The sequence below is a fragment of the Nyctereutes procyonoides genome, unplaced genomic scaffold (genome assembly GCF_905146905.1).
Source record: "Nyctereutes procyonoides isolate TBG_1078 unplaced genomic scaffold, NYPRO_anot_genome, whole genome shotgun sequence".
In the NCBI taxonomy this organism is placed as follows: domain Eukaryota; kingdom Metazoa; phylum Chordata; class Mammalia; order Carnivora; family Canidae; genus Nyctereutes; species Nyctereutes procyonoides.
In genome coordinates this window covers 26,475,162-26,500,333 of record NW_026575030.1, presented here as the reverse complement: position 1 = coordinate 26,500,333, position 25,172 = coordinate 26,475,162, and the positions used below count along the sequence as shown (strand labels likewise).

At 38.2% G+C, this 25,172-nt stretch overlaps 1 protein-coding gene across 1 annotated transcript in view; it reads right to left on the bottom strand.

Moving 5' to 3' along the window:
* TMEM39A (transmembrane protein 39A) overlaps positions 1-25,172 on the bottom strand; it is a 32,433-nt gene extending 7,261 nt beyond the window's left edge. Inside the window, exons 1-6 of the mRNA XM_055316527.1 lie at positions 24,863-25,172; positions 23,093-23,277; positions 16,325-16,547; positions 10,871-10,954; positions 6,215-6,369; positions 35-383 (exon numbers count right to left, since the gene is read on the bottom strand). Coding sequence (XP_055172502.1) covers positions 35-383; positions 6,215-6,369; positions 10,871-10,954; positions 16,325-16,547; positions 23,093-23,205 — 924 coding nt within the window. The 5' untranslated portion in view covers positions 23,206-23,277; positions 24,863-25,172. The remainder of the gene's footprint in view (positions 1-34; positions 384-6,214; positions 6,370-10,870; positions 10,955-16,324; positions 16,548-23,092; positions 23,278-24,862) is intronic.

Below are 25,172 nucleotides of genomic sequence, written 5' to 3'. Positions count from 1 at the left end.
CAAATCCAGGAAGCACATAAAAGTAACCACTTACCTTCACAAAACACAGGGGGAGAAATGCAACATAGTAGGCACTGAAGAGGGAGTTGAAGAGAACTTCCTTGATTCTGTGGTTGAAATCTGCTTTCAGACATTCAACTTCATTGCGAATAAGGTCTGGAGATAGGGGGCAGCTGTGGGTGGGGATGGGCGTGGCATTATTAAACTGTTCTTTTAGAGACTCCAGCAATAGGGAGAGAAAGTCTTTGGATTTGGCCAAGCCACCCACAGTTGAGGCACTTTCTTCTACAGCCTGCTGCTGAACCATATAGTTATAGTCTGTGAGAAGAAGATGAGCTCTACTATCTTGGTGAAAACAGCAGAGAGGAACATAAACGCCAAACCTGCAGAAAACAGTAAATATGATAATGAGACCACAGACGTCACCATAGATCAAATCTGGTAACTATGTTAGTAAAATAGTCATTCACCAGAATGAACATAATATAAACAGGGACTCTGCTGACGGTAAATTCATTATTGGGGAAGTTCTTTAATTTCTTCTCACAAAGGCAATACACGTTCACTGTAGAGTAACAGAAGACTATACAAAATCACAATGACAAAACAGAAAACATGTAAAAACGATCGCTTTTAGAATTTTTACAACTGGGTGCACAGACTTCATACTTGTATACATTTGGCCTCATTAACTGTTTTGTATCTTTGTGTGTTTATGTATGGGTACCTATTTTGAGCATTTTTTCACGTCATTAAATATTTTTTCTATAACAATTTTTTAAAAATACTAGTAGTCTCATACAGATGTACCATAATTTACCTGTTTCTCTCTTGTTGGAAACCAGCGGTTTCTTACTTTGCATTACCATATGAATGCATGGATAAGCACTTTCCTACATGATCTTTGTGTCATCTGGTAATTTTCAAATGGCATGCCCTTCACCTCAAATTTCCCCTTCTTAATGAGGGGCTCCTCTGCCTCCCCACTACATCACCTACCTCAATTCTACAGGCACTCCTAGTTCCCTTCCCCCTGCCTAGTTATTTTTCTTCACAGATCTTACCACTTCATATATTTTACATGTCTATCAGGTTTTTTATTTGGGTGGGATTTTTTTGGTTGTTTTTTGGTCTATCTTCCCCTTACTACATTGTAGGTTCACTGTACCAGAGATTTGGGTCCGCTTAATTCACTGCTATACCTTGATGTCTAGAATAGTGGCTAAAACCTAGTCGGTACTAAGTAAATATTTGATATATTAATGAAAACAATTCTAGAAGTACCTTAAATAAATTTTTATAAATAGAATAACTTGGTTAAAGGACTGAATATTTTTGAGACTTTTCATAACTTCTGATAGTTATTTCAACCTCGGTTCCTTAAAGCTTTTTAAAATACTTTTCCCCAGTCCTCATAAGTAATGTCCACATTGTGACTTACATATTGTAAATAAAACGGTCATTTTGCAGGCATAAATTCAGGTATGAAAAATAGCAAATACAGGGCAGCCCTGGTGGTGCAGCGGTTTAGCGCCGCCTGCAGCCTAGGGTGTGATCCTGGAGACCCTGAATCAAGTCCCACGTCAGGCTCTCTGCATGGTGCCTGCTTCTCCCTCTGCCTGTGTCTCTGCCTCTCTCTCTGTGTGTGTCTCTATGAATAAATAAATAAATAATCTTTAAAAAAAATTTTTAAAGAAAAATAGCAAATACAAAGATATCCTATTTAGTAATTTTATAAAATTTTATAAAAATATTAACAAATTCACCTGTTTACAGTTTTCTATAGAGGGAGAAAGAATGAGCTTGTTATAAAGTAAGAGAATGGGTAGCAGCTCTGGGACCCACTGTGAATGTACCCTGGAGTAGTAGTGTGGGAGGGAGTAAATGCAGAGGCAACAGAGTTCACACATGTGCAAAACTGTGAAGGCCAGAGAAACCTGTCAATGTTGCTGAAACACAAACTACACATGTAGAGGTGAGACAAGAGGCTAGGGTGCTAGGGTGTGTGGCAGGTTGCAATAATGGCCCCATTTCTTAACTCTTCCTGTAGTCTTACTGCACAGCCCTCGCTCTGTGTATGAAGTGACCTTGCCTTATCCCCACAATGGGCTCAACAACGTGACCTGTTCTGGCCCATGGACCTCTTGGCCCACCATGAAACATGATGTGATCAGAAGCTTGAAATGGGCTTGCACACTGGGGCTTGCTTTCATGCCATTCGATCAATTTCATGTGTCCATGCCTAGCCTGCTAGAGCATGAAAGACATGTAGAGCAGAGCTGACTTTTCCTAGTTACTTAAACTGATAGTCAATCCCACAAGTGTGACTGAACCCAGCTAAGACCAGGAGAGCTTCCTGACTTCCAACTGAATCCATTGCATGCAAGTAAGTACATACTGTGGTATGCTACCATGGTTTTGCAGTTGTTTATTACAGCATTATATGGCAATGGACAACTGATATAGGGTACAATGAGAGAAACTAGAAAGACAGTATAGTATCGAAGGCTTAGACTTTGGAGGGCTCTGTAAGATGAAGAGGGTAAAGGAAACGATTCATTAAAGAATTTTAAAGAGGGTTAGTAACATGATCCAACTTCCATTTTGAAAATCATTACAGTTACAATGGAAAATGGAAAGGAGGGCAAGAATGGATCGCCAGAAAACCAGACAGAGGTTTAGAACATAATAGCAGAGGTTACAGAGAGCAGTAGATTCAAGATAAACCTAAGAGCAACAACCATTAGTCATTGGACTAAACTACCCCAAACTGAGAAGCTAGCTGAGAATCAAAAAAAAAAAAAAAAAAAGCAGAAAAGAATCCCTTTTTTAACTTATGAACAAACAAGAAAATAAAAATGTAGTTATTGTCATTGTCTAATATGTTAAATTTCTCACACTTTTTAAAATTTAAGTTATTGACTTTTAAAAAGTGAAGGCAAATATATTTAAACATAAAATCTGTTTAAATTATATGCTTATTTCATTGTTTTACAAGAGTGTGGAGAGCCTTCAAAAATAAGTTTCTTTATATTCCTAAATCAAAATGGAAAAGTTTACTAGCCATTTTGATATGGTAATCCTTTTAAACCTGGCCAAAATATTCCTTGATGTATCCATAATTAGCCCTTCAAATCAAATACAGTTAAACTTAACTGATTCAACCAGCTGTTGTTGAGAAACAGAATAATGACATCATTTGAAATCAAAGCAGTTAAAATATTAATCCAGAAATATAGAAACTGATGTAAAATATATACACCTTATAAGAAATATGAATCATGAAATATGATGTTTATAATATAGAGCTAATCTTGTAGGAAAAAGGGTAATACTAATGAACTAGGTTGATGACTGCCTTAAACAGTATAATTGGAAAAACAAATAGTATAATTAGAACTATTGTAGCACAACCAATAGACTCTTCCTGCCATCTCTGCCCATATTATCTCTGATTAGACCTTGATTTTATGCTATGTAACTACCCATTTAAATCCGTGCTTACATTTCAGCACTCTAAATGGTTATCTAAGGGATCCCTGGGTGGCGCAACGGTTTAGCGCCTGCCTTTGGCCCAGGGCGCGATCCTGGAGACCCGGGATTGAATCCCACATCGTGCTCCCGGTGCATGGAGCCTGCTTCTCCCTCTGCCTGTGTCTCTGCCTCTCTCTCTCTCTCTATCATAAATAAATAAAAATTTAAAAAAATAAAAAATAAAAAAATAAATGGTTATCTAAAGCAATGAATCTCAAACTTGAGCTAGAAAGAATCATCTGGAGGGCCTGTTAAAAGACAAATTGCTGGGTCCTACCTTCTGGAGTTTTTGTTTCGGTAGATTTGAGGTAGATTCTGAGAATTTCTATTTCTAAAAAATTTCCAGGTGATGCTGATGCCGCTGTTCTGGGAACCACATTTTGAGAACTACTAATTAGAGTAATGGTGCTGATAAGAGCTCTGGAATCAAAAAGACCTGAGTCTTTCTCACTAACTGACCATAAGAAAGTTTTTTAGCCTCTCTGTCTTTACCTGTGGCAAAGCCTGCTAATTGTCTGCCAATAGCCACCATTCTCCTGTTCTTCCACTGCAAAAGAATTTTTAGTTGAGATACAGCTGTTCTACTAAACACAAATTTCCAACAACCCTCATAATCTATCCTGCTAGAGAGGGTGGAGCAAGAAAGACAGCAGAAGCCTGGGTCCCAACACCACGGATCTAGCTGCCACAACTATCCAAGACAATTTATACACATACTGTACAGAAGAGAGGAATAAACTTCTCAGTTAAACCACTAGTACTTTGGATCTGTTATGTCAGACTAAATACACAGCCTCCTGGGTTATGGTGATGATTTCATGAGGTGATGCTTATAAACACCTAGCCCAGCACCTGGCACAGAACTTGTTGCTTAATAAATGGTAGCTATCCACTAATATCCAATGAAGAAAGTATTAGCCCAAGGTATACAAATTAAACTATGCAGAATAGTTTAAAAGCCAGTAACAAGATACTACTATTCACTTACCAGCACGGCTAAAATTTAAAAAACAGAAAACATCAAATGCTGATAAAAATGTGGAGCAACCAGAATGCTTACAGAATTGATGAGAGGATAAAATGATACACCTTCCTTGGGAAAAAGTCTGGTAGATTTTTATAAAACTGAACATATATCCTTCTACCTTATGGCTTAGTAAGGCCTCTCCTAAGTATTTCTTTCAAGAGAATGAAAAGATTTCTTACAAAAAAGATTTATAAGAATGTGCCTGTTTTATTTTTAGTAATAGCCCAAAACTAGAAACCCAGGTATTCAACAGAATAAATAAGTTTTAATATATTCATACAATGAAACATTACTGACACATGGAAGATTCTCAAAAGCAACAATATTTATCCCCACTTAGCTTTGAGACTCCTTGTTCACCCCACTCCTTCAAAATAAAGCAAGCGAATTCACTAGATCACCTGACCTTTGAGGGTCTTATTTATGTATCATTAGTCTATCTAAGACATTTTTGTATCAGAAGACTTCAGTGCCTCATATATCTTATTAAGTAAATTTTGTTACATTCTGAATCACTGAAAACTGGTTATCTGCTTATGATTTATTCTATAAACTGGAATATTTGATCCCTACGCTCCTGACTATTCTGAATTCTCACACTGTGTGAGAGAAGCCTTACAACTAAAGTGTATATACTGTAGGGTTCTATTTATATGAAATGCTAGAACAGGCAAACTAATCTATGGTGGGAAAAATCAGGATAGTGATTATCTCTGGGAAGTGGAGGATGGGTTTGGAAAGAGGCATGAAGGAACCTCTGGGATAATAGACCTCTGGGATAATAGTCATGTTGTACACTGGGATAGAGGTTTGACTTACAGGTATATGCATTTATCGAGACTCAGCAAATATACACCAGATTTATGAATTTGATTTTATGTATGAATCTTACCTCAAAAGAAAAACTGTAAACAAATATCAAATTCTAATAATTGATATGCATATACTGACCTATTTTGGAGGAAGTTGAGGTCTGCAATTTAACTTTGAAATGTACCAAAAATAAGATGGACTGATGGATGGACAGAGGACTAGTTGGACAGTTACGTGTTGTGCAATTATAGTAAAATATTAATGGATGGAATCTAGGTGGGGTAACACAGGTGTGTGCTGAAAAATTCTTTCAATCTCATGTTTAAAATTTCCATCATAAAAATAAATAAATAAAATAAAATAAAATAAAATAAAATAAAATAATTTCCATCATAAAATGCTGGTCAAAAAAAAAAAAAAAAAAGGACTTAAGTGCACAGGGCTTATTCCTGTTACGTGAACCCAAAGATCAAAGTAATCTGACCAAGAGTTAAGACTGGTGAGTCAGTTCATTGAACTAATTACCCACCATTTGTGCCAACATAGGCAGTATTTGCATGCTTTATTTGATAAAGAGCACCAATTAAATGCTCTCCATTGGTAGAATGGCCATACCTCTCAAGTTTCTTGGGACAGTCCTGGTTCATGCCTACTGTCCCAATTGTATCGTCGTATAAAAAATAATTATATGGTTACCCTACCCATGGGTTTTTCATATTTTCTGAGCTTTTGGTTTATATTTGAAGAATTTCATCTTCCTCACTTTTATACTATTATTTGCTTGACCCAAATAATTTCCTTAAAAACTTACTAATAAAATGGTAAAACTTGAGTACTCACGGGTAGCCAAGGAAAAGTAGATTGAGGACTGAATGGCTTCGGAAGAGATTGACGAGGGTCCAACAAAGTACCCATCCACATAAAGTGAGTAGCACCAAGCGAGCTGATATCAGAACCATGTAGTGAATCATAGATGCTGCACCCGCCTTAGTGGCCTGAAAGTTTGGAAGCACCAAAAGGAACACACTTTAGAAACTGCTGTATTCAAAAGCAATGTGACTCAAGGAATCAGTAGATTTAGTAGAAATCTGCCCCAACGGGGGAGGAAAGAAGAAAAACTGCCCCATTTCATCTTATCTTACTCATTTTTAAAGATTCAGACTTCTCCAGGCAATTCATTGTTTCCTCCTTGCATTCCCACAGTGTCTCATACAGACCTCACTTAAGTTCTTAGGACATTGTCTAATTTTTTTACATTGGGGCTTCTCAAAGTACGGTCCATGAACCACATTCATCAGAATTACTTGGGCTGCTTACTGAACTTGCAAATTCCTACTGTCAGTCCTTACCAGATATAGGGAACAAAACTGTAAGTCAGGGAACCTATATTTTAATAATTCACCAGGTGGTAAAGATAGTGAACCATTAATTTATCTGACTTCAGACTAAACAGTAATAGCCTCAATAGTAGCAACACTGTTTCCATTTTCCTTGGAATCCTCCCCCCAATCTATTTGCCCAATTAATGTTTAACGAATTACTGAAGCTTCAAAAAATAATCAGATCTTCTCTTACAAATCCTTATATAAATAAAAGCTCCTTTTCTGACTTTTGCAAACATGGAAATAATGGACAATCACTTCCGCTTCTTTATATCACAGCTATTCAAATATTTTCCCTTAACCACACATTTTAAAAACAGATTAAATATAGTAAGAAAGCATACTTGTCTAAACGTGAAGCTCTGCAATGTTATTCTCTTTCAGAATGAACTAGGAAGACAAGGAGCAAAATGCAGGGGAAAACGGCAGAATGCTACAACCTCAAAGCAGCAGTGTCCAAATACAAAGGGGAAAAAATTATGTGGGGTCGAGAGTAACGGGAGGGGGTAAGGAGCTTTTCAGGTCCTTCATCTTCATCTATCCATTTCTTAGTTTTCCCAATATACAACGCAGCATCTGTAACATATATGCGCTATGGTTCCTTATAAATGCAAAAAGCAGTTGAATTAATACCCTAAGCCTCAAACCATAGAGAAGGTTCAAACTAACCGTTCTCAGTAACAGCAGGGCAAAAATGCGTATCACTCCCGATACATGGTCTCACGACTATGTACCTTACATGTCAAAGCCTAAGGAAGGCATTTAAACTGCTAGGATTACTCTATTGCCTCCATTTTCAAAATTAAGAAGGCTGGGCTTCTGCCCTATGTCACCAGATAGCAGAACCTGAATGTATTTATCATTTCTGTCTTATTCCAGAGCCCAAACTCCTAATTACTATGCTATGTATGACAGATACCGTATCAGGTCCTAGGGATACAGTAATAATCAAGACAAGTTAGAACTCTGTCTTTATGAGGCTGCCCAAGAAAGATAAATACTAAACTTATATTTACACAAATAATTATTTTTACAATTGTGGTAAGTGCTACAGGAAAAGGCTGTTAGGGAAAGCAAATAACAAGAACCCAACCTAGGGAAGCCTTTCTGAGGAAGCGATATTTTAGCTGAGATCAAAGAAGAAGCAAAAATGAGCTAGGTAAGGAGTAGAAAAATATTCCTAATATGTTAACTGAGAAGTACAGTATATATGCAAATAAAAATTTATATATCAGCATACGGTCCTTTCAATAATGAGATTGTAATTAAAAATTTTTTCTGCTTTTTATTTTAGTGTATTCCAATTTTTTTCCAATAAAATGTACTACCTTCCTATTTAAAAGGTTTTTATTTTTTTTAAAGATTTTTATTTATTTATTCATTCGAGACATAGAGATGGAGAGAGAGAGGCAGAGATACAGGCAGAGGGAGAAGCAGGCTCCATGCAGGAGCCCGATGTGGGACTCGATCCCGGGTCTCCAGTATCAGGCCCTGGGCTGAAGGCGGCGCTAAATCGCTGAGCCACCCGGGCTGCCCTAAAAGTTTTTTAAAAAGGGAGTTGCCTCAGGTGGGTAGAAGAAGACTAGCTGAATAATTTTTTGGTCTTGTGGAGCAAGTCAAGAGGTAGAATTGGCCTGGAGGTGAACAGTCTTACCTAGTCGGAGGCATTCCGCACAGAATACTATTTAGCCTTCTGAATTAATTACCTCCAGCCTCTCCTTAAAAATTATTGGCCATTCTCACACAGGAATCCTTTCTGTGATATATAAGCTCTCCCCTGCCCCCCAAAGCAAAACATTTTAATGGAGGGAACGAAAGATGACTTAGGTCTTACCACCTATTTAGCTTTTTTAGGAAGAGAATCACTATACAGCTCCTATTTTTTATTTCTGAGTGGGTAATATATTCACCAAAATATTGTGAATATACCTAGAGATAAATTTATTCATCTAAAAGCAAATGTATTTTGTTCCTTCTACCCACCTTCTTTTAAACCATTATATACTTTTTTTTTACTTAGTATCTTACAGGTCAGTACATTTTCATTTTTTTAATGGCTGCATGTTATTCCCTTATGTAGAGATCCCATAATTATTTAAACATTCTTTAATTCTTTCTCATGGACTTCAAGGCACAGATATAAGTCTTTGACCAAAAATCTATTTAAACTTAGCTTAAGAATTACAGGTTTCCTTAGAAAACAGCTAATATACTACGTAAGGTCATATAAAACTTGTTAAGCTACTATTAAGCCATAAACAGAAGAAAACAATGGAATACATCAAGTTATAGCACTTGGAGCTCCAAGGTAGAAACCTCAGTTGTGAAGGATTTACACATTAGCTGGATATACTAATTTGACATACATATATATATATATATATATATATATATATACACAAGTATCATTTCTAAGTAATTGAAGAGATGAAACAAAATCCTGCCTGTTTTCACAGATAAAAACATAAAATTCCTCACTGAGTTCCTCTGAGCATCTATTTTCAGACCTAAATAATGAACCTGGGAGAAAAGATTTTAGATAGGCTTTCCCTTTGTGAAAAACAGGTAATCCTACCACCAGTGTTTTTCAGTTAACTTCAAATGGCTTTTAAGTAATGACTTAATGTTTGCAATTACTCTGTGCTCACAAGAAATAAGGTTCCTAAAAATCAGGGCTTACAGACACGAAACCTTTCAATGTAGGTTTTATTTTTTTTTTAATTTTTTTTTTATTTATTTATGATAGTCACACAGAGAGAGAGAGAGAGGCAGAGACACAGGCAGACGGAGAAGCAGGCTCCATGCACCGGGAGCCTGACGTGGGATTCGATCCCGGGTCTCCAGGATCGCGCCCTCGGCCAAAGGCAGGCGCTAAACCGCTGCGCTACCCAGGGATCCCTCAATGTAGGTTTTAGAAGGAAAAAAGTTGACTCTCAGTTATCTGTGTTTACAGTAATTATTAATTTAAAATTACACACTGAATTATAAGATCCAAGATTAAAATTATTAGCCACTTCAGCTAAGTTAACAGTTTTTTTGTTTTTATCATTTATAGGGCGTAAGATAATAAAATTGTCAAAGAACACATTTACCTCCTCCAATGGAGTTTACAAATAAAGAATCTTACCAATGGACAATTCTATCAACAACATTAAATTTTAAAAAGATCATATTAACATCTCAAGTCTTCCCTTACTGCCCACTAAGATTCTAATCTTTGAGATTAGTCTTAGGCAAATTTGGATGTTGTCGTTTTAAAATTCCAACTTTTAATAAACTCAAACAAATGACTCTCGCTAGCAACCCCACAAATGGTATAAATTTCAGTAAATATTACCTGAAACAGTTTTAGATACAACTGTTCATTTATATATAACTCTTCATATCACTAGTTACTTAAAATTCATTCTATTTTTACTTTATTAAAATTAGAAAAAAAAACTTTTTTAAAAATTTTTATTTATTTATGATAGTCACACAGAGAGAGAGAGAGAGAGAGAGAAAGAGGCAGAGACATAGGCAGAGGGAGAAGCAGGCTCCATGCACCGGGAGCCCGACGTGGGACTTGATCCCAGGTCTCCAGGATCGCGCCCTGGGCCAAAGGCAGGCGCCAAACTGCTGCGCCACCCAGGGATCCCCTAAAATTAGAAAAATTATACAGAACTTGGAAGCTAGAAATAAGCTCCTATTAAATGAAATTTCTAACAGTTCTCTTGAATTCTAGCACAATGAAGTACATTGTGGGAAAATCTTTTTAAAAAAACCTAACACATGGGGCACGTGGGTGACTCAGTTGATTAAGCAGCTGCCTTGGGCTCAGGTCATGGTCTCAGGGTCCTGGGACTGCCAGAGTAGAGCTCCCCACTCAACGTGGAGTCTCCCTGTGCTCCTGCCCCCTGCTCGTGCTCTTTCAAATAAATAAATAAAATCTTAAAAAAAAAAAAAAAAAAGGAAGAAAGAAAGAAAAGAACCAGCACAACTCACACGGAAGTAGAAAAAATTTAATTTGTAATTGTTTTCAAATATTTGCGCACTTCACATATTCAGCTTGAATCCATTCTACTAGTAACTCACTCCAGCTCCAAGTGATAAAAAATAGTGAATGAGCTGTTACCTCTGAGATGAGGGCCCATACCAGCCTCCTTGCAAGCATCACTGTGATGAATGCTGCCAGGTGGTAATCAATGAGATGAAAATTCTGTAAGAGAAACAAATCACTGCATCAGAAAGAAATATGTGTGTTCAGCTAGAACTACTACATCAAGAGATCTGGCCCTCAAAAGATCTTCCTTACATCACCTTACATGTACTGACCACAATAATTTGAGGTCGTAGAGAGATTACTTTCTACTTCTACCTAATTCTACTTCCCCTTTCATGAAAAATTGCTTTAACTTTTCAAACACAATTTTAAACTATCTGGAATGTACTCTCCTTTTTTTGAAAGTTTACTGTATTGAAAGGAAAAGACTATAGCTTTGGGGTAAAAAGTGATAACCTGCACAATTATGGCAAGAACAATTTATTTAAGGGGTTCCTAGGTGGCTCAGTCAGTTAAGCATCTGCCTTCAGCTCAGGTCATGATCCTGAAGTCCTAGGATGGAATCTGCACCAGGCTCCGGGCTCAGTGAGGAGTCTGTTTCTCCCTCTGCCCCCCTCCCTGCCCATGCGCTCTCTCTTTTTCTCTCTAATAAATAAAATTACATTTAAAAAAGAATAATTTATTTAAATGCAACATTTATAATGAGTGTCAAATTCAATGGATCAGATGGAACTCCCACTGTTCAGGAGTTCTTATTTTTGGTCTCTCTATGCAAGCTACGTTAATCTAATTGGGCATCTATTAACCTAACTGGCTGACATGTCAATTACTTTCTTAACTTGATTTAAAAACATGTCTTATATTTGACCTTTTCTTCCTAAGAAATGATAGTATTACCTAGATGCTGTATGGTTCCTTCTAGTTCTAAGCCTATATAAATAACAAGTACAATGAAAAGTCATCAGCAACAAACATAATTGGGATTATTTTCATTTTGATGGTCAAAAGGTCTGTTAAGTTTCCAGTGTCATTCTTTCAGAATCAAAAGCTGAATTTCTCAATTCATCAATAAATATGTACTGGACACCCACAATGTGTACCACAATCTTCTTCTTGATACTGAGGATACAGTGATGAAAAATGACAGACAAGCTTCCTGCTCTCCTGGATCTTATTTTTTACTGTGGTGTGAGAGGGAAAGGGGATAGCAAGGATTACGGGTTGTTTCTTCTGCCATCATTGTTGAATTTAACTGGACACTGACTCCTTCTTAACAAAGGTTCATTTCCTTGCCTCCCTTGCAAAAACTACTTGTAGCTAAGACATGTGAGGGGAGATGATATATACAACGTTCAAGCCATGCCCTTAAAGGAAGGAGCTATCTTTCTCCTTTCCTCCTTCCTGCTGGCCAGAAGTGCTGACAGTAAGTAGTTGGGGCAGCTATATCTTAGACCCGGGTTTGGAAGAATCATGTTAGGAGTAGTAGAGCAATGGAAACACAGAGTTTCCATGCTGGCGTATCACTTGCCTGATTCTTATTTAATAAGGAAATAAGGTTCTACTCTGTTTTAGCCACCCTATTACAGCAGCTAAAGCCATATTTTAATAAATGTGAGTGTAAGGCCAACGACAAGCTAACAAGCAAAAGCATTTTAGCTTGTTACAACCACTGTCAAGAAATAAAATAGTGATAAATAATAACTGGGAAGGGAGTTGCAGAGCCAATTTAAACTGCTGGTTATGGAGGACACCTCTGAGACTGTGACATTTGGGCTGAGAACTGAATGACAACAAAGTACCACTTATGACAAGATCTGAGAGCAGAGAGCCCCAGGTAGAGGCAAAATGAATCACAAAGGCCCAGGGCAGGAAAATATATGCCTGGTGTGTCTGAACATCACCAAGAGGGCTGGGATGAGGTAATGAGCAACAAAAGATTTAGTTTATATATATATATTTTTTACTAATGCAAAGTCATGGAAGTGTTTCATGCAAAGGATGCCAGGTTCCATTTTAAAACAATCACAATGACTGCTGGGTGGAAAATATACTGTATCAGGGCAAGATCAGTTAGGAATTACTGCTTTTAATGCAGGTAAGAGATGATGACGGACTGAACGGATTGAACAGGGTCAGTAGCAAGGGCAATGGAGTGGCCAGATTTGGGATACATTTTAAAGGCCAAGAAGCCAGAATGTTAGAGTGGCTTACCTCAGATCATTTCCTTTTGAACAATATTTATCCCCACTCAGCTTTGAGACTTCCTTGTTCACCCCACTCCTCCAAAATAACGCAAGCGAATTCACTAGATCCCTTACCTAACCTTTGAGGGCCTTAGTTATGTATCACCAGTCTATCTAAGACATTTTTGTTTCAAAAGATTTCAGTGCCTCATGTATCTTACAGTTAAGTACATTTTGTTATATTCTAAATCACTAAAAACTGGTAATCTGCTTATGATTTACTCTATAAACCAGAATATTTAATTAATCACCCTACACTCCTGACTATTCTGAATACTTTGCTACACTACTTTCAGCTTTTATGTTTCTGAGGGTTAAGACTCATTCAGCTAATTGCTTGATGGCTACAATGATACTTTACATATTCAGGGGTCCATATTTTCTTTTTGATAATTATTAAGATCTTGAAATGGGAAAAGAAAAACCTAATATATAAATCTGAAAAATTTCTGAGACAGACACACATAGTAGAAGACTTAAAAGAGACAGACCACTAGTTGAGATTTAAGTCCCTTCTACGACATCGCAAGCAGGTAGCCATCTCCTATGTCACCTTCAATGACAGGAACTAGGTATCTGGCAGCCCATTCACCTTTGAAAAGCTCACTGATTCAGCCCCTTTCAGACTGATGGGCTAAAATCTTATTTGCTATTCCACAGATGTTACTCTTAGTTTCACAATTAAACACTAAGGTTTGTGTGAGCTAAGACCGTATGTGGCAGATAAGTGACCCAGTCCACAGGATAACCTGCTTCAAGTGTGACTTCCTCTATTGCACAGACCGGAAAACTAAAAACTACATTTCCAGACTTTCTTGCAACTGAAGTTCTAGATTTGACTTAGTTTCTGCCAACCGTAAGCATTACATAAAACCTGAATTCAGAACTGAGTGAAGTAGGGAGCAAGGTAGGGTAAAAGGCAACCATTTTTGATGGTATGAGTCAGAGCAAAGGAAACATAATTCTGGACTCAGCAGCTCTAGCAGCAGCTTTCTGATTATAACAGGAGCACTGGCTCCCTTTGTTGCAAGGCAGCATTTGTAGGGGACTTTTAAAAGAACTGTCAGGAATAGTTGACTGAGAGAAGAGCTCTTTGATTAGCCTGAAAATTCAACAACTGAGAAGTTTCCATGGAATGTCAAAGTGAAAACTGAATAATGAACTACCCAACAAGTATTTACAGAGTAAATATAGACTAAATATAGGAAGTAGAAATAGCAGTGAGAGTACTCACTTCATCACTATGCGATTTTGAGCCAGTTTTGGAATTTCTAGGTCTCCTATTTCTCATTTATAATATTGGAACCAAACAGTAGTATCTACCTGTTTTTAGGAGTAAATGAGATAATACTTGCAAAGAACAGTAAATCCTTTAATGAATGTTTGCCAATGCCGTTGTTAAGATGAGAAATTTACATATAGAGCTACACAGCTGGAAGAAGCCTTAAAAGTCATCTAATCCAACTTCTTCATTTTACAATACCATGACCAAAGAAGGATGAAATACAGGTCCTAAACTCATAAATTCATAATCCAGGAAAAAAGATTATAAAAAAAAAAGCACACAATATGGCACCGAATCACCTCAGTTCTTCTTCTTTTTTTTTTTTTTAAAGGAACTCAAGTGAGAAAGTTTATTATTTTTTTTTCAAGTGAGAAAGTTCATTAAACCAAAAAGTACACTCTTGATAGAATAGGTAAGCTCAAGAAAAAGAGCTGCGCCAAATCATTGTAATTCTTAAAGAAACTGAAATTCTCTTTACTTGGTATTAAGTAGGTATATCATCAATATGGAAAGAAAATTCTTAATACTTAATTCCAGGAACAACCAAGTGATAAGGTCATTTTTAAAAAACTGTTTATTCCGTTCCCATATTATTTTGAACATTTTGGTCCACATTTGATTCCTTTTTTTTGTATATTTTTTTTTATTCATTCATTCATTCATCAGTTTTTTATTCATTCATTCATTTTTATTCATTTTTTCTGTTCGATTTGCCAACATATAGTATAACACCCAGTGCTCATCCTGTCAAGTGCACCCCTTAGTGCTCATCACCCAGTCACCCCGTCCCCCCGCCCAACTCCCTCCACATTTGATTCCTATGTTCACCAGGCCAAGAAGTTTTCTAATCATTGAGAAGCCCCCAAACACATACATAAACTATCTAGCACAACAGTCTTCTTTATCCTATAGTGTTATCTCCACCCGAATCTGCCACTGCCAACCATTTACCTATCAAGTAACCGGAGTAGCCTTACTCGTTATTTTACATACCCATCTATAGGGAACATTCTCTGCGTCAAGATTATCTAACCTCTCCTAAATAAATGGAAAGAGGGCAGAAGAGACCTACAATATATTTTGAGGAACTTCAGCAAAGACAGCTAGTTCTTGTCTCGATTTTGTTTTTTAACAGCGCGGTTTTATTCACGGTAACAAATCCTATGAAAGGATCATAGTTTCCAGTCTCCTTGCAGTTAGGAGTGGACATACGGGAATATGCTGTGAGCCTGGCCACTAAGAACCTCTCCTTTATCCTTCTGTATGCCTTTCCCCTTTCCAGCTGAAAGAAGTGACCCACAGTCAACTTGGAGACCACATACGGGAAGACAGCAGAGTCTGCATCAGTCTGAGTCCACTGACTGACCACATGGAAGTGCTACTCCTGCAAATCAAACAACTGCCTCAGACTATTATGTGTGTGAAGTATTACACAATTTGGGGTTTATTTGTTACAGAAGCAACTATCATCCTAAGGTAGTCATTAAAAGGGTAAACTTCCGGGGTGCCTGGGTGGCTCAGACAGTTAAGCATCTGCCTTAAGCTCAGGTCATGATCCCAGGATCCTGGGACTGAGTCCCACATCAGGCTCCCTGCTCAGCAGAGAGCCTCCCCCCATCTGTTCTCTCTCATGCTCACTCGTTCTCTATCAAACAAATAAATAAAATTTTAAAAAACAAAAGGGTAAATTTCCTGGAATTTAGTCATATTGGCACCTTAAGTCCAACAAATAGTGCAAAGAAAGCTAAACATCAAGACTCTTGATATTATTATAAGTTATTTAAATGTTTTCTGCATTTTCATTTGTATTTTAACTTTCCAGATACTTATATTTTAATGATCTTATGAGATTACAGTTCTGAAAGTAATCTGTGGTTTAACAGAAAACATTTTTTTAGAAGAAAAATTACTAAGAAAAGTATAATTTGTACACAGAGGCTTTCCAGCTAGTTTCTTGGTTAAGTAACATACTGAAATTAAAAGGCTATTAAGACTTACCAGTGAAGTACAAGACGCAGGATGATTATAAGGATACCACCACACTGTTTTATAGATATTGATGTATTGAATAAAGAGAGCAACCAGCAGGTAGATGAAAAAGAGAAATTCAAAGAGCAGGCTTCCATCTACAGGCAAATCAGGAATTTGGCAATGACGAACAGGACCTGGGGTGATTAAGGCTGTGATAGGTGGGACCGGAAGGCCAATAGCACTACCATTTCTGAAAGAGAAAACCACAATTAATTCAAATCGTGGTACCTTTCAATCTTAAACAGCATAAAGGGCCCCTGCTTCCTTCCTTCTCCACTTACTGCTTAACTGTTGGCCTTCCCTCAGGACTCTTCCCCCAGAATCTCCTGTTCTTGTCTTCTCCCTCTACACACTTTCTCTTAGTGCCCAAAAATGTGGCCACAGGTTCCATTCTCTTTAACATGTTGAAAACTAAAATTTCTCTCCGTATAGTTCACTGCTGAATTTCAGATCTATGTGATCAAGTTGTGTACTGGACTTTGCTGTGTTCTTCCTCCTAAAATCCTGACCGTGGTTCGTGGCCCACTCAGTAACTGCTTAAATTAGAAACCTGGGAGTTATATTAGAACTTTCCTGACTCCCCATATCCAGTCACTCTCTAAATCTTAAATATTCCACTTTGTAAAACTTTTCCCACTGCACCCTCCTCTCTAAACACATTGCTTAGTTCAATTACCATTTTTCACTTAAACTATTGAAGTAATCTCCCTAAAATTAACTTCATCAAATTCTCCAACCTACCTTCAGAGATCTAAGTGAAACTGACAGTGCTACCGTCTTGCCTAAAACCCTTTAATGGCTCTCTGCTGCCAACAGGATAACATCCAGAAATTTTTAGTATGTCCTATGCAGCTCTCTGCTTAACAGATTAGCCCAATCTCTTGTCACTCCTCCACATGCAACCTATAGACTTGCTATTCTATAGCAAAAAAAATTCAAAAGAGCAAATATGCTATTTGCTATTCTTTTGCATATTCTTTTCACCAGCAATACCACTCAAAACCACCTTCCTTAACCCCTCACCTACACATTTACTGACAAAATCCTTCAAGACTTTTTAAATTATTGAGCATATCCTCCATGAAGCTTAATGACTCAATCTAAACCAATTCATCTCACTCCTGTACCACCATTATACCTAAATTATGCCTTTACTATTGTACTTTTCATTATTATTACATAATTTCTTATATACTTTTATGTTTTGTCTATCAGATCATAATCTTAAGGACAGAGACTGTACTTTTCCTAGTTCAAGTCACATATATACCTTCATGTTGAGAAGGCAGCAGACTAATGTGGTCACAAAAGAGAGATCTTTTAATATACAAATTAAAATACAGAGATTTTACTCCCCCTCTTCTGGCTGTTCTTTCTTTCTTCCAGGCTTGCTTTATTTATTTATTTATTTATTTATTTATTTATTTATTTATTTATTTATTTATTAAGCTTCCAGGCTTTTTTTATAAATCATAAATAGATGGGCTATTGAAAACGCTAAGACGGAGGTGGGTAGGGAATAAGCTCTCCCATTGTTTACATAGCTGGGAATAGTTACAGATATCTAAGGGTCTACTATTATTTCAGAACAAGGAAAAGAAGCTTGTTTCGGATATTTTCAAAGAAGATTCCAGAGAAGGAACAATAATACTGTTACCTTCCCCTCTAAGATTTCCAAATATAGAATTATAACATTAGCATGTGACATTTATAGTACTTCAAGTGACTCATGGGAATATGAACTCTGCTCATTCTGACCAGTTAAGAATATCATGGCAGAGGGGCACCTGGGTGGCTCAGTCAGTTGAGCATCCGACTCTCGATCTCAGCTTACGTTTGATCTCGGAGGTTGAGTTCAAGCCCCATGGAGCCTACTTTAAAAAAAAAAAAAAAAAAGAATACCATGGTAGAATCTGAAAAGAGCTAGAAGGGAAGAACAGGAATAGGCTGGGAGAGGGTGGGAAAAACTGTAAAAACTACTTCCCCTCATTTCCAAATACTAATCGAATACAACAAGCTTACCACAGAGTAGGTTGTGAAGTACCAGCAGGTCTCACAACCTCACTTGTTCAATTATAAACCAATCATTAACACATTATTATTAACACATTGGCCACTGCACAACTCCAGCTTTCATTCATATAGAATACAATGTGAAAGGTGCTCTGTGGAGTTGTACAAGTTGGTGGACCTGAATGTAGGCGATTAATGCCAATAGTCAATCTATTGCCTCTCCCCAGTTAATCATGAGATAAGGAAATACAAAATTCTGATGAAAAGTTATAAGGTTAGGTGCCTTTACTCTAGAATAAGTTGAAAATTCTTATTCCTCTTCCATCAAAAATAATGAAGGGAGAAAGCATGCTAAATTATTTGTTACTATTTAAAGGTTAAAAAGATTCTTACAGAATTTTTCCCAAGTAAAGCAGACTAACATGCTTCTGCTGTTAACAAATAAATGCTGAGGTTCAAGAAATATTCAAAACAAAGTGCAGAAGATCTATATTTGTGAGATTTTACACAAGATTTTGGCTATTATATTTCAAGCCAAAAAAAAAAAAAGGGAACAAAGGTCAAAGTGATGCAGAGTATCTGAGGGAAAAAGGAAAGCTTTCTTCTAATTTGAACGCTTAATAGGAGATAAGATCAAAGTTCTTAAAACCAAAAAAAAAAAAAAAAGTTAAAATAAACAGTCTTGGTCTATATATCTCAGATAATTAGTTAGACATATTATTCAGGAAAAATGAAAACATTATTTCTCTCACAGGATATAAAAATAGATGCAAAAAAGGCAAAATGGCAGAAATATATTTGAGACACAATGTGGGATAGTCCTAGTCTAGATAGACCAGCTGTAGTCTTTGAGGAAGTAACTTTATATCCTTGAGCCTCGGTTTCTTCACTTAAAATACAGGAGTTGGAATATATTCTCTTTAAAGAATTCTTTTCAGGGACACCTGGGTGGCTCAGCAGTTGAGGTCTGCTTTCAGCCCAGGGCGGGATCCCAGGTCCCAGAATGGAGTCCCGCATCGGGCTCCCTGCGAGGAGCCTGCCTCTCTCTCCATGTCTCTCATGAATAAATTTTTTAAAAAAGAATTCTTTCCAATGTTAACATAGAATATTCTTTCAAACTGTGCTACAGGTCCCCAAGATCATGCCCAGGCTTGAGGGTTCATTAGGAAGATTCAAAGAACTTGGCATATAGTTGTGTTCATTACAGCAAAAGGATACAAATCAAAATTAGCAGAGGGAATAGGTACATGGGGCAAAGTCCAGAGGAAACCAGGTACAAAATTCCAAGAGTCCTTATCAGTGGAGTTACATAGGACTCACTTAAATCCTTCAGCAACTACCTGTGAAAACACATGTGAAATGCTGTCTACCAGGAAGGTTCATAAGAGGCTCAGCACCCTACGTTTTTACCAAGGTTTTGGCTAAGCATAGGGATAAAGCAAGAAAGAGCCTAAAGAATAAAAAAGAATTAGGAGGGATGGAGAAAGCAGTGAGCATTTCGACATGCTCAGGTCATATTATTAACAAAGTATATGCAAGGCCAAAACAAAGAAAAAAAAATCACTTAGTCCTTCTCAAATAAAATTCTCCCTCAACTAAACGATCTCTGGGAAACTCAGAAATTCACAGCATATCCTCCTTCTTTAGAAGGCAATCAAGTAAATACTTTACCCTATGAATAAATCCCTGCTCCCCAGAGGGAAAAAAAAAAGAGGACATGAAACTATGGATTTCAATCTTGATTGTGTCATCAAACTAGCTCTGACATTCCCAAGCTGACCTTCACCAATCTTGCTACAAACATTGGCAAATGCTCTCTCCTCCAGCTGACCTATGTCTTACAGAATCAAACATATCATCTAAATTATATCACGCTTAAGAAATTATCAATTTCTCTCCTTAGTACTCTACAAACACTCCAAAAGTGAGTTTTCCTCATCTTTCTTTGTATACATCCTTCCTAAAATTATTTTCTAGGCCTTTTACCACTGGTTTTATCCATATTTCTTATAACTCTTCCTAGGTGTTATATAATAACCTATTTTAGGCTTTTTCTTTCCCATCAAAAAACAAATATAGAACCATCTTCTTCCAAAATAACCTCTTTAGATAAAAATGTCACAAAATAACCACTCAATAATAGTTTTAGTGATTTTTAAAGCCATGAACAACTATGATCTTTCATTTCATTCAAATATGTTTGAATACTGTGGAGTGGAGAAGTAGATCAAGGTGACCATGACTGGAACCCTGAGAGCCAGGACAGAAGAGCTACAAAGAAGGCAGAAAAAAGGGCAACCCGGGTGGCTCAGCGGTTTAGCGCTGCCTTCGGCCGAGGATGTGATCCTGGAGACCCAGGATCAAGTCCCACATCAGGTTCCCTGCATGGAGCCTGCTTCTCCCTCTGCCTGTGTCTCTGCCTCTCTCTCTGTGTCTCTCATGAATAAATATTTTTTTAAAAAAGGCAGAAAAAAGAACATATGATCATAGCTACATCCTTTCAAGAGCACAGGTATTTTTCAAATGTTCCTAGGTCTTTCGAGTATTCTACCTGCAAACCTGAAGGAGGATTTTAGTCCACATTTGATTCCTATATTCACTAAGCCAAGGAAGAACCATCTAGAAATGTGATTTTCAATGCTTTTTTTAACTAGCAGAACACTTCATTTTCCCTCCCCCAAAGGACATTTTACATGGTATCTTGATATTTATTTATTTATTTTTAAAGATTTTTATTTATTTATTCATGAGAGACAGAGAGAGAGAGAGAGAGGCAGAGTCACAGGCAGAGAGAGAAGCAGGCTCCATGCAGGGAGCCTGACGTGGGACTCGATCCCAGGTCTCCAGGCTTGTGCCCTAGGCTAAAGGTGGTGCTGAACTGCTGAACCACCGGGCTGCTCCAGTATCTTGATATTGAAACACACAGGAGAAGGAGTTAGTCTGATTAAGAGAGGACTGGGAAACCTGAAGCCTGGACTACTAGGCCTGCCTAACTCTTCCTCCTCAAACAGTCCCCAAAACTGTGAGGAGGGATTCCATCAGGGCAGTCTGAGAACGAATTACTTAGGGGAATCCACAAAACCAAAGTAGAAGAAAATGAACAAACAACTGCCAGAGTTAATACAGAGAATTAGAATTTTTTAGCTAGCTACAATCCAAGCTAGGCACAGCTACAATTTTCCATTGCAATTGTAAACAACTAAATCATATATTGGTAAAATTAAGGCATGTACTTAAATACAAAAACATCCTTTACCTCAAAATCTATGTTTTATAGTACCTTTCTTCAAAAGCATTTTCACTTATTCTTTTTTCTTATTTTTAAAAATGTAAACTAATACAAGTTATTGTAGAAATTTTGGAAAATTTAAACTTTCAAAAAGTACTGCAGTTTACTATTTCATTTATTTTCAACATCTTACTACAGAGCAGTGTATCACTGTTTTTAACATCAAGAAATCCAAAAAACAATAAAAAATAATACTCTAGAATAAATTACAAGTGCTCTGTATACATATATAAATATAAAATTTGGATTGAAAATTAGTATAAGAATCAGAGACTAGAAAAATCCCTTCAAACTGGAATTTCAGGGAGAGCCCCACTGAAACAAGATCAGAACTGATTTTGAGGACCGAGTAGAACTTCGGTTGGAAAGTCAGAAAGAAAGAGGGAGGGCAGGCCAGGAAGAGAGAAGTGCACAAGTAACATCAGGAGAGCCTGAAAAGGCAACAGTACTGATTACTACTAGTACTGAAAACTAGAATCCAAGCAAGAGAAAACTATTCAGAGAGGAAGCAGAAAATAAGTGACAAAAATTATCTTGTTCAAACACTTGATATAAAGTAAAAGTCACTTCTTTCCACTGCTACATGACTGAAACTTCTCATGAAATGAGTTATCCTAGATAAGATTAGAAATAATTCATCCTAACTTTAAAAATTAGGAACAAAGATATATTTCCATTAAAAAGACCAAATTCTTTATTCTTATATACAAGTCTTACAATGTTTGGGTTACAATCGAGTTTATTCATTTCAAACAATTTTTTGAACAAAATAATTTTTAAGACTCTTAATAGAATATGACTTATAATTTTAGAATTTCATGTTAACTATCAGTTTTAATTCGTCCTCCTCTGCTAAAAAAAAAGAATGCTAGTAAAGAGTTAAACCACAACACTCCTCTAGTACTTTATTTATTCTTTTTTAAAGATTTTATTTATTTATTCATGAGAGACACAACAGAGAGAGAATGAGAGAGAGAGAGAGAGAGAGAGGCAGAGACACAGGCAAAGGGAGAAGCAGGCTCCATGCAAGGAGCCTGATGTGGGACTCGATCCCAGAACTCCAGGATCACACCCTGGGCCAAAGGCAAGCGCTAAACCACTGAGCCACCCAGGGATCCCCTCCTCTTGTACTTTAATTCACTTCTCCCTTCTTTTAATAGCCAAAAAGCTATTAATGATGATTAGATGATTAGAATTTCGATTATCAGCCATAGGTGAGAACTGGACTGCTTTCACTTTGTGGGCTCTATATCACAGCTTTCCACTCCAAAATATGCTGAAATACTGAGCTTTCAATCTTCAGGGCAGGATTCCCACTTCACTGCCAAGAAATAACCCTGATAAGCAAGTATCTGAATAGCATGATGACTGCTATGTTAGTCGTACTGATCAGAGTATATTACAAATTATGTATAGTTTCATTTCTCCTTTACCTGTTTCTCAGGCCTGTTCCATTGCCGCAGCCCCCACCAACCAAAGTCTGTAAAGAAGGTAAAGCTGAACGGCTTAGCTGCTGCCGACTAGGGCCCCTCCTTCCACCGGGCATGTCCGGGAACCAGTCTGCTTCCAGCGCCACCTGTAGTTGCAACCTAGGTTAATGGCTGTCAACCTGTTTCAACTGAACAAAAGAAAAGACATTTAAATATCAGTTTACTATTTTTAAACTAAGCAATGTAACAAAACAACAGAAAAACTGAGTGAGCAGGCCTTGTAAAACCAGATATTCAAATAAATGCTCCCCCAGTGTCTATTACCTATTTTATTCTAAAGAAAGGACTAGGGCGCCCCAGGGGGCTCAGTGGTTTAGTGCCGCCATCAGCCCAGGGCCTGATCCTGGAGACCCAGGATCAAGTCCCATGTCAGGCTCCCTGCATGGAGCCTGCTTCTCCCTCTGCCTGTCTCTGCCTCTGTGTGTGTGTGTGTGTGTGTGTGTGTGTGTGTGTGTGTGTGTGTCTCTCTCATGAATAGATAAATAAAATCTTTTAAAATAAATAAATAAATAATAAAGAAAGGACTATTCAGACTTTAATGGGTCAGAAGCCTAAGTTCTGATCTAAGCTTTGTTCAGCCTTACGTAAGTCACAGTTTGTGTCTTTCCTGAGTTGACCTGTGTCGTATGAATGATATGACACTCAGGTAAAAGTTAACAAGAAATGCCTAACATACACATTTTCAATTCATACGTAATACTTTACAGTAAACCACTGGAAATACAAGAAAATCAGCACTGTCCAAAATGTCGGGTTTTGTGATCAAAGGATCTGGGTTCAGGGGATTGGATCTGCTACATATTATGAGACTGTAGCTCAAGCATTTAACCTCCGAGTTTGTTTAGTCAAAAGTGTTCCTTGTCCTACAGAGGTTGCCGCAAGGACTGACAAGATGGAAGAAAGTATAGCAGTTGGCCTGTTAGCTCTTTAAAAGTAAACTGTTCGGGGGCAGCCCGGGTGGCTCAGCAGTTTAGTGCCAGCTTCGGCCCAGAGCATGATCCTGGAGACCCGGGGTCGAGTCCCACATCAGACTCCCTGCACAGAGCCTGCTTCTCCCTCTGCCTGTGTCTCTGCCTCTCTCTCTGTGTATCCCTAATAAATAAATAAAATCTTAAAAAAAAAAAAAAAGGAAACTGTTCAAATGGCAACTCCATATGTCAGAGTGAAAATATCAGAAGGGGCTATGGTGGATGCCCACTGCAGAAAAAACTGGTATAAAATCATCCAGAAAGCACTTACACGGTACGATTAAAAGACAAGGAACAAAGACCCTCACCGAAAAAAGAGGGTCTGTTTATATATACGCCCCCAAATCTGCTTCCTAAATAATACTGGGGGAAGAAAACTGAAAAATGGAAAAGCCCTGGTTTTCAAATGTTCCTGCAGACCGATCCGGTGTTCCGTATTCCTAACAGCTTCTGGCTGTGGGCTAAGAAACGCCAGAGGAGACGAAACAGCCAAACCGTTGGGCGTCAGGACTGCTGGTCCGCGCTCCATTAACGAGGGAAAGAAACGTGTGAAACTGGGATAGAAGAGGCGAGAGGATGGGGGGTGGGGGTGGGGGTGGGGGTGGGGGGCGGCTGACAAGGGACCACACACTTCCACAGGCTGGCCCCTACAAGGGGAACCACGACAAAGCGCTTCTTCCTGCGCAAACCGGGAGCCGCAGCAGGCCGAGACGACCCCGCGGCGCCGAGGCTCGGTCATACTCACGCATGGAGGAGGCCCGGCCGGCGGGGCGGGATCCCGGGGAGGCGGCGGCGGCGGCACAGGCTGGACCCCAGGCGAGAGCACTCCCTCCCCGCGTTGACGCGCTCCAAACCAGCTGCTCGCCCGCAGGCCGTCCCCGCCCGGGAAGGCGACAGGAGGTGCCCAGGCTTCGGGCTGCCAGCCCGCGCCCCGGCCCCAGGTCACTACCAGAGTCAGAGCCAGAGCTAAAGTTAGAGGCAGAACCCGGCCGGGTCAGCACTCATCCCCGGCCTCCATTACCGCGGAGCTCAGCAGACGTGGCAGCGCACGGAGA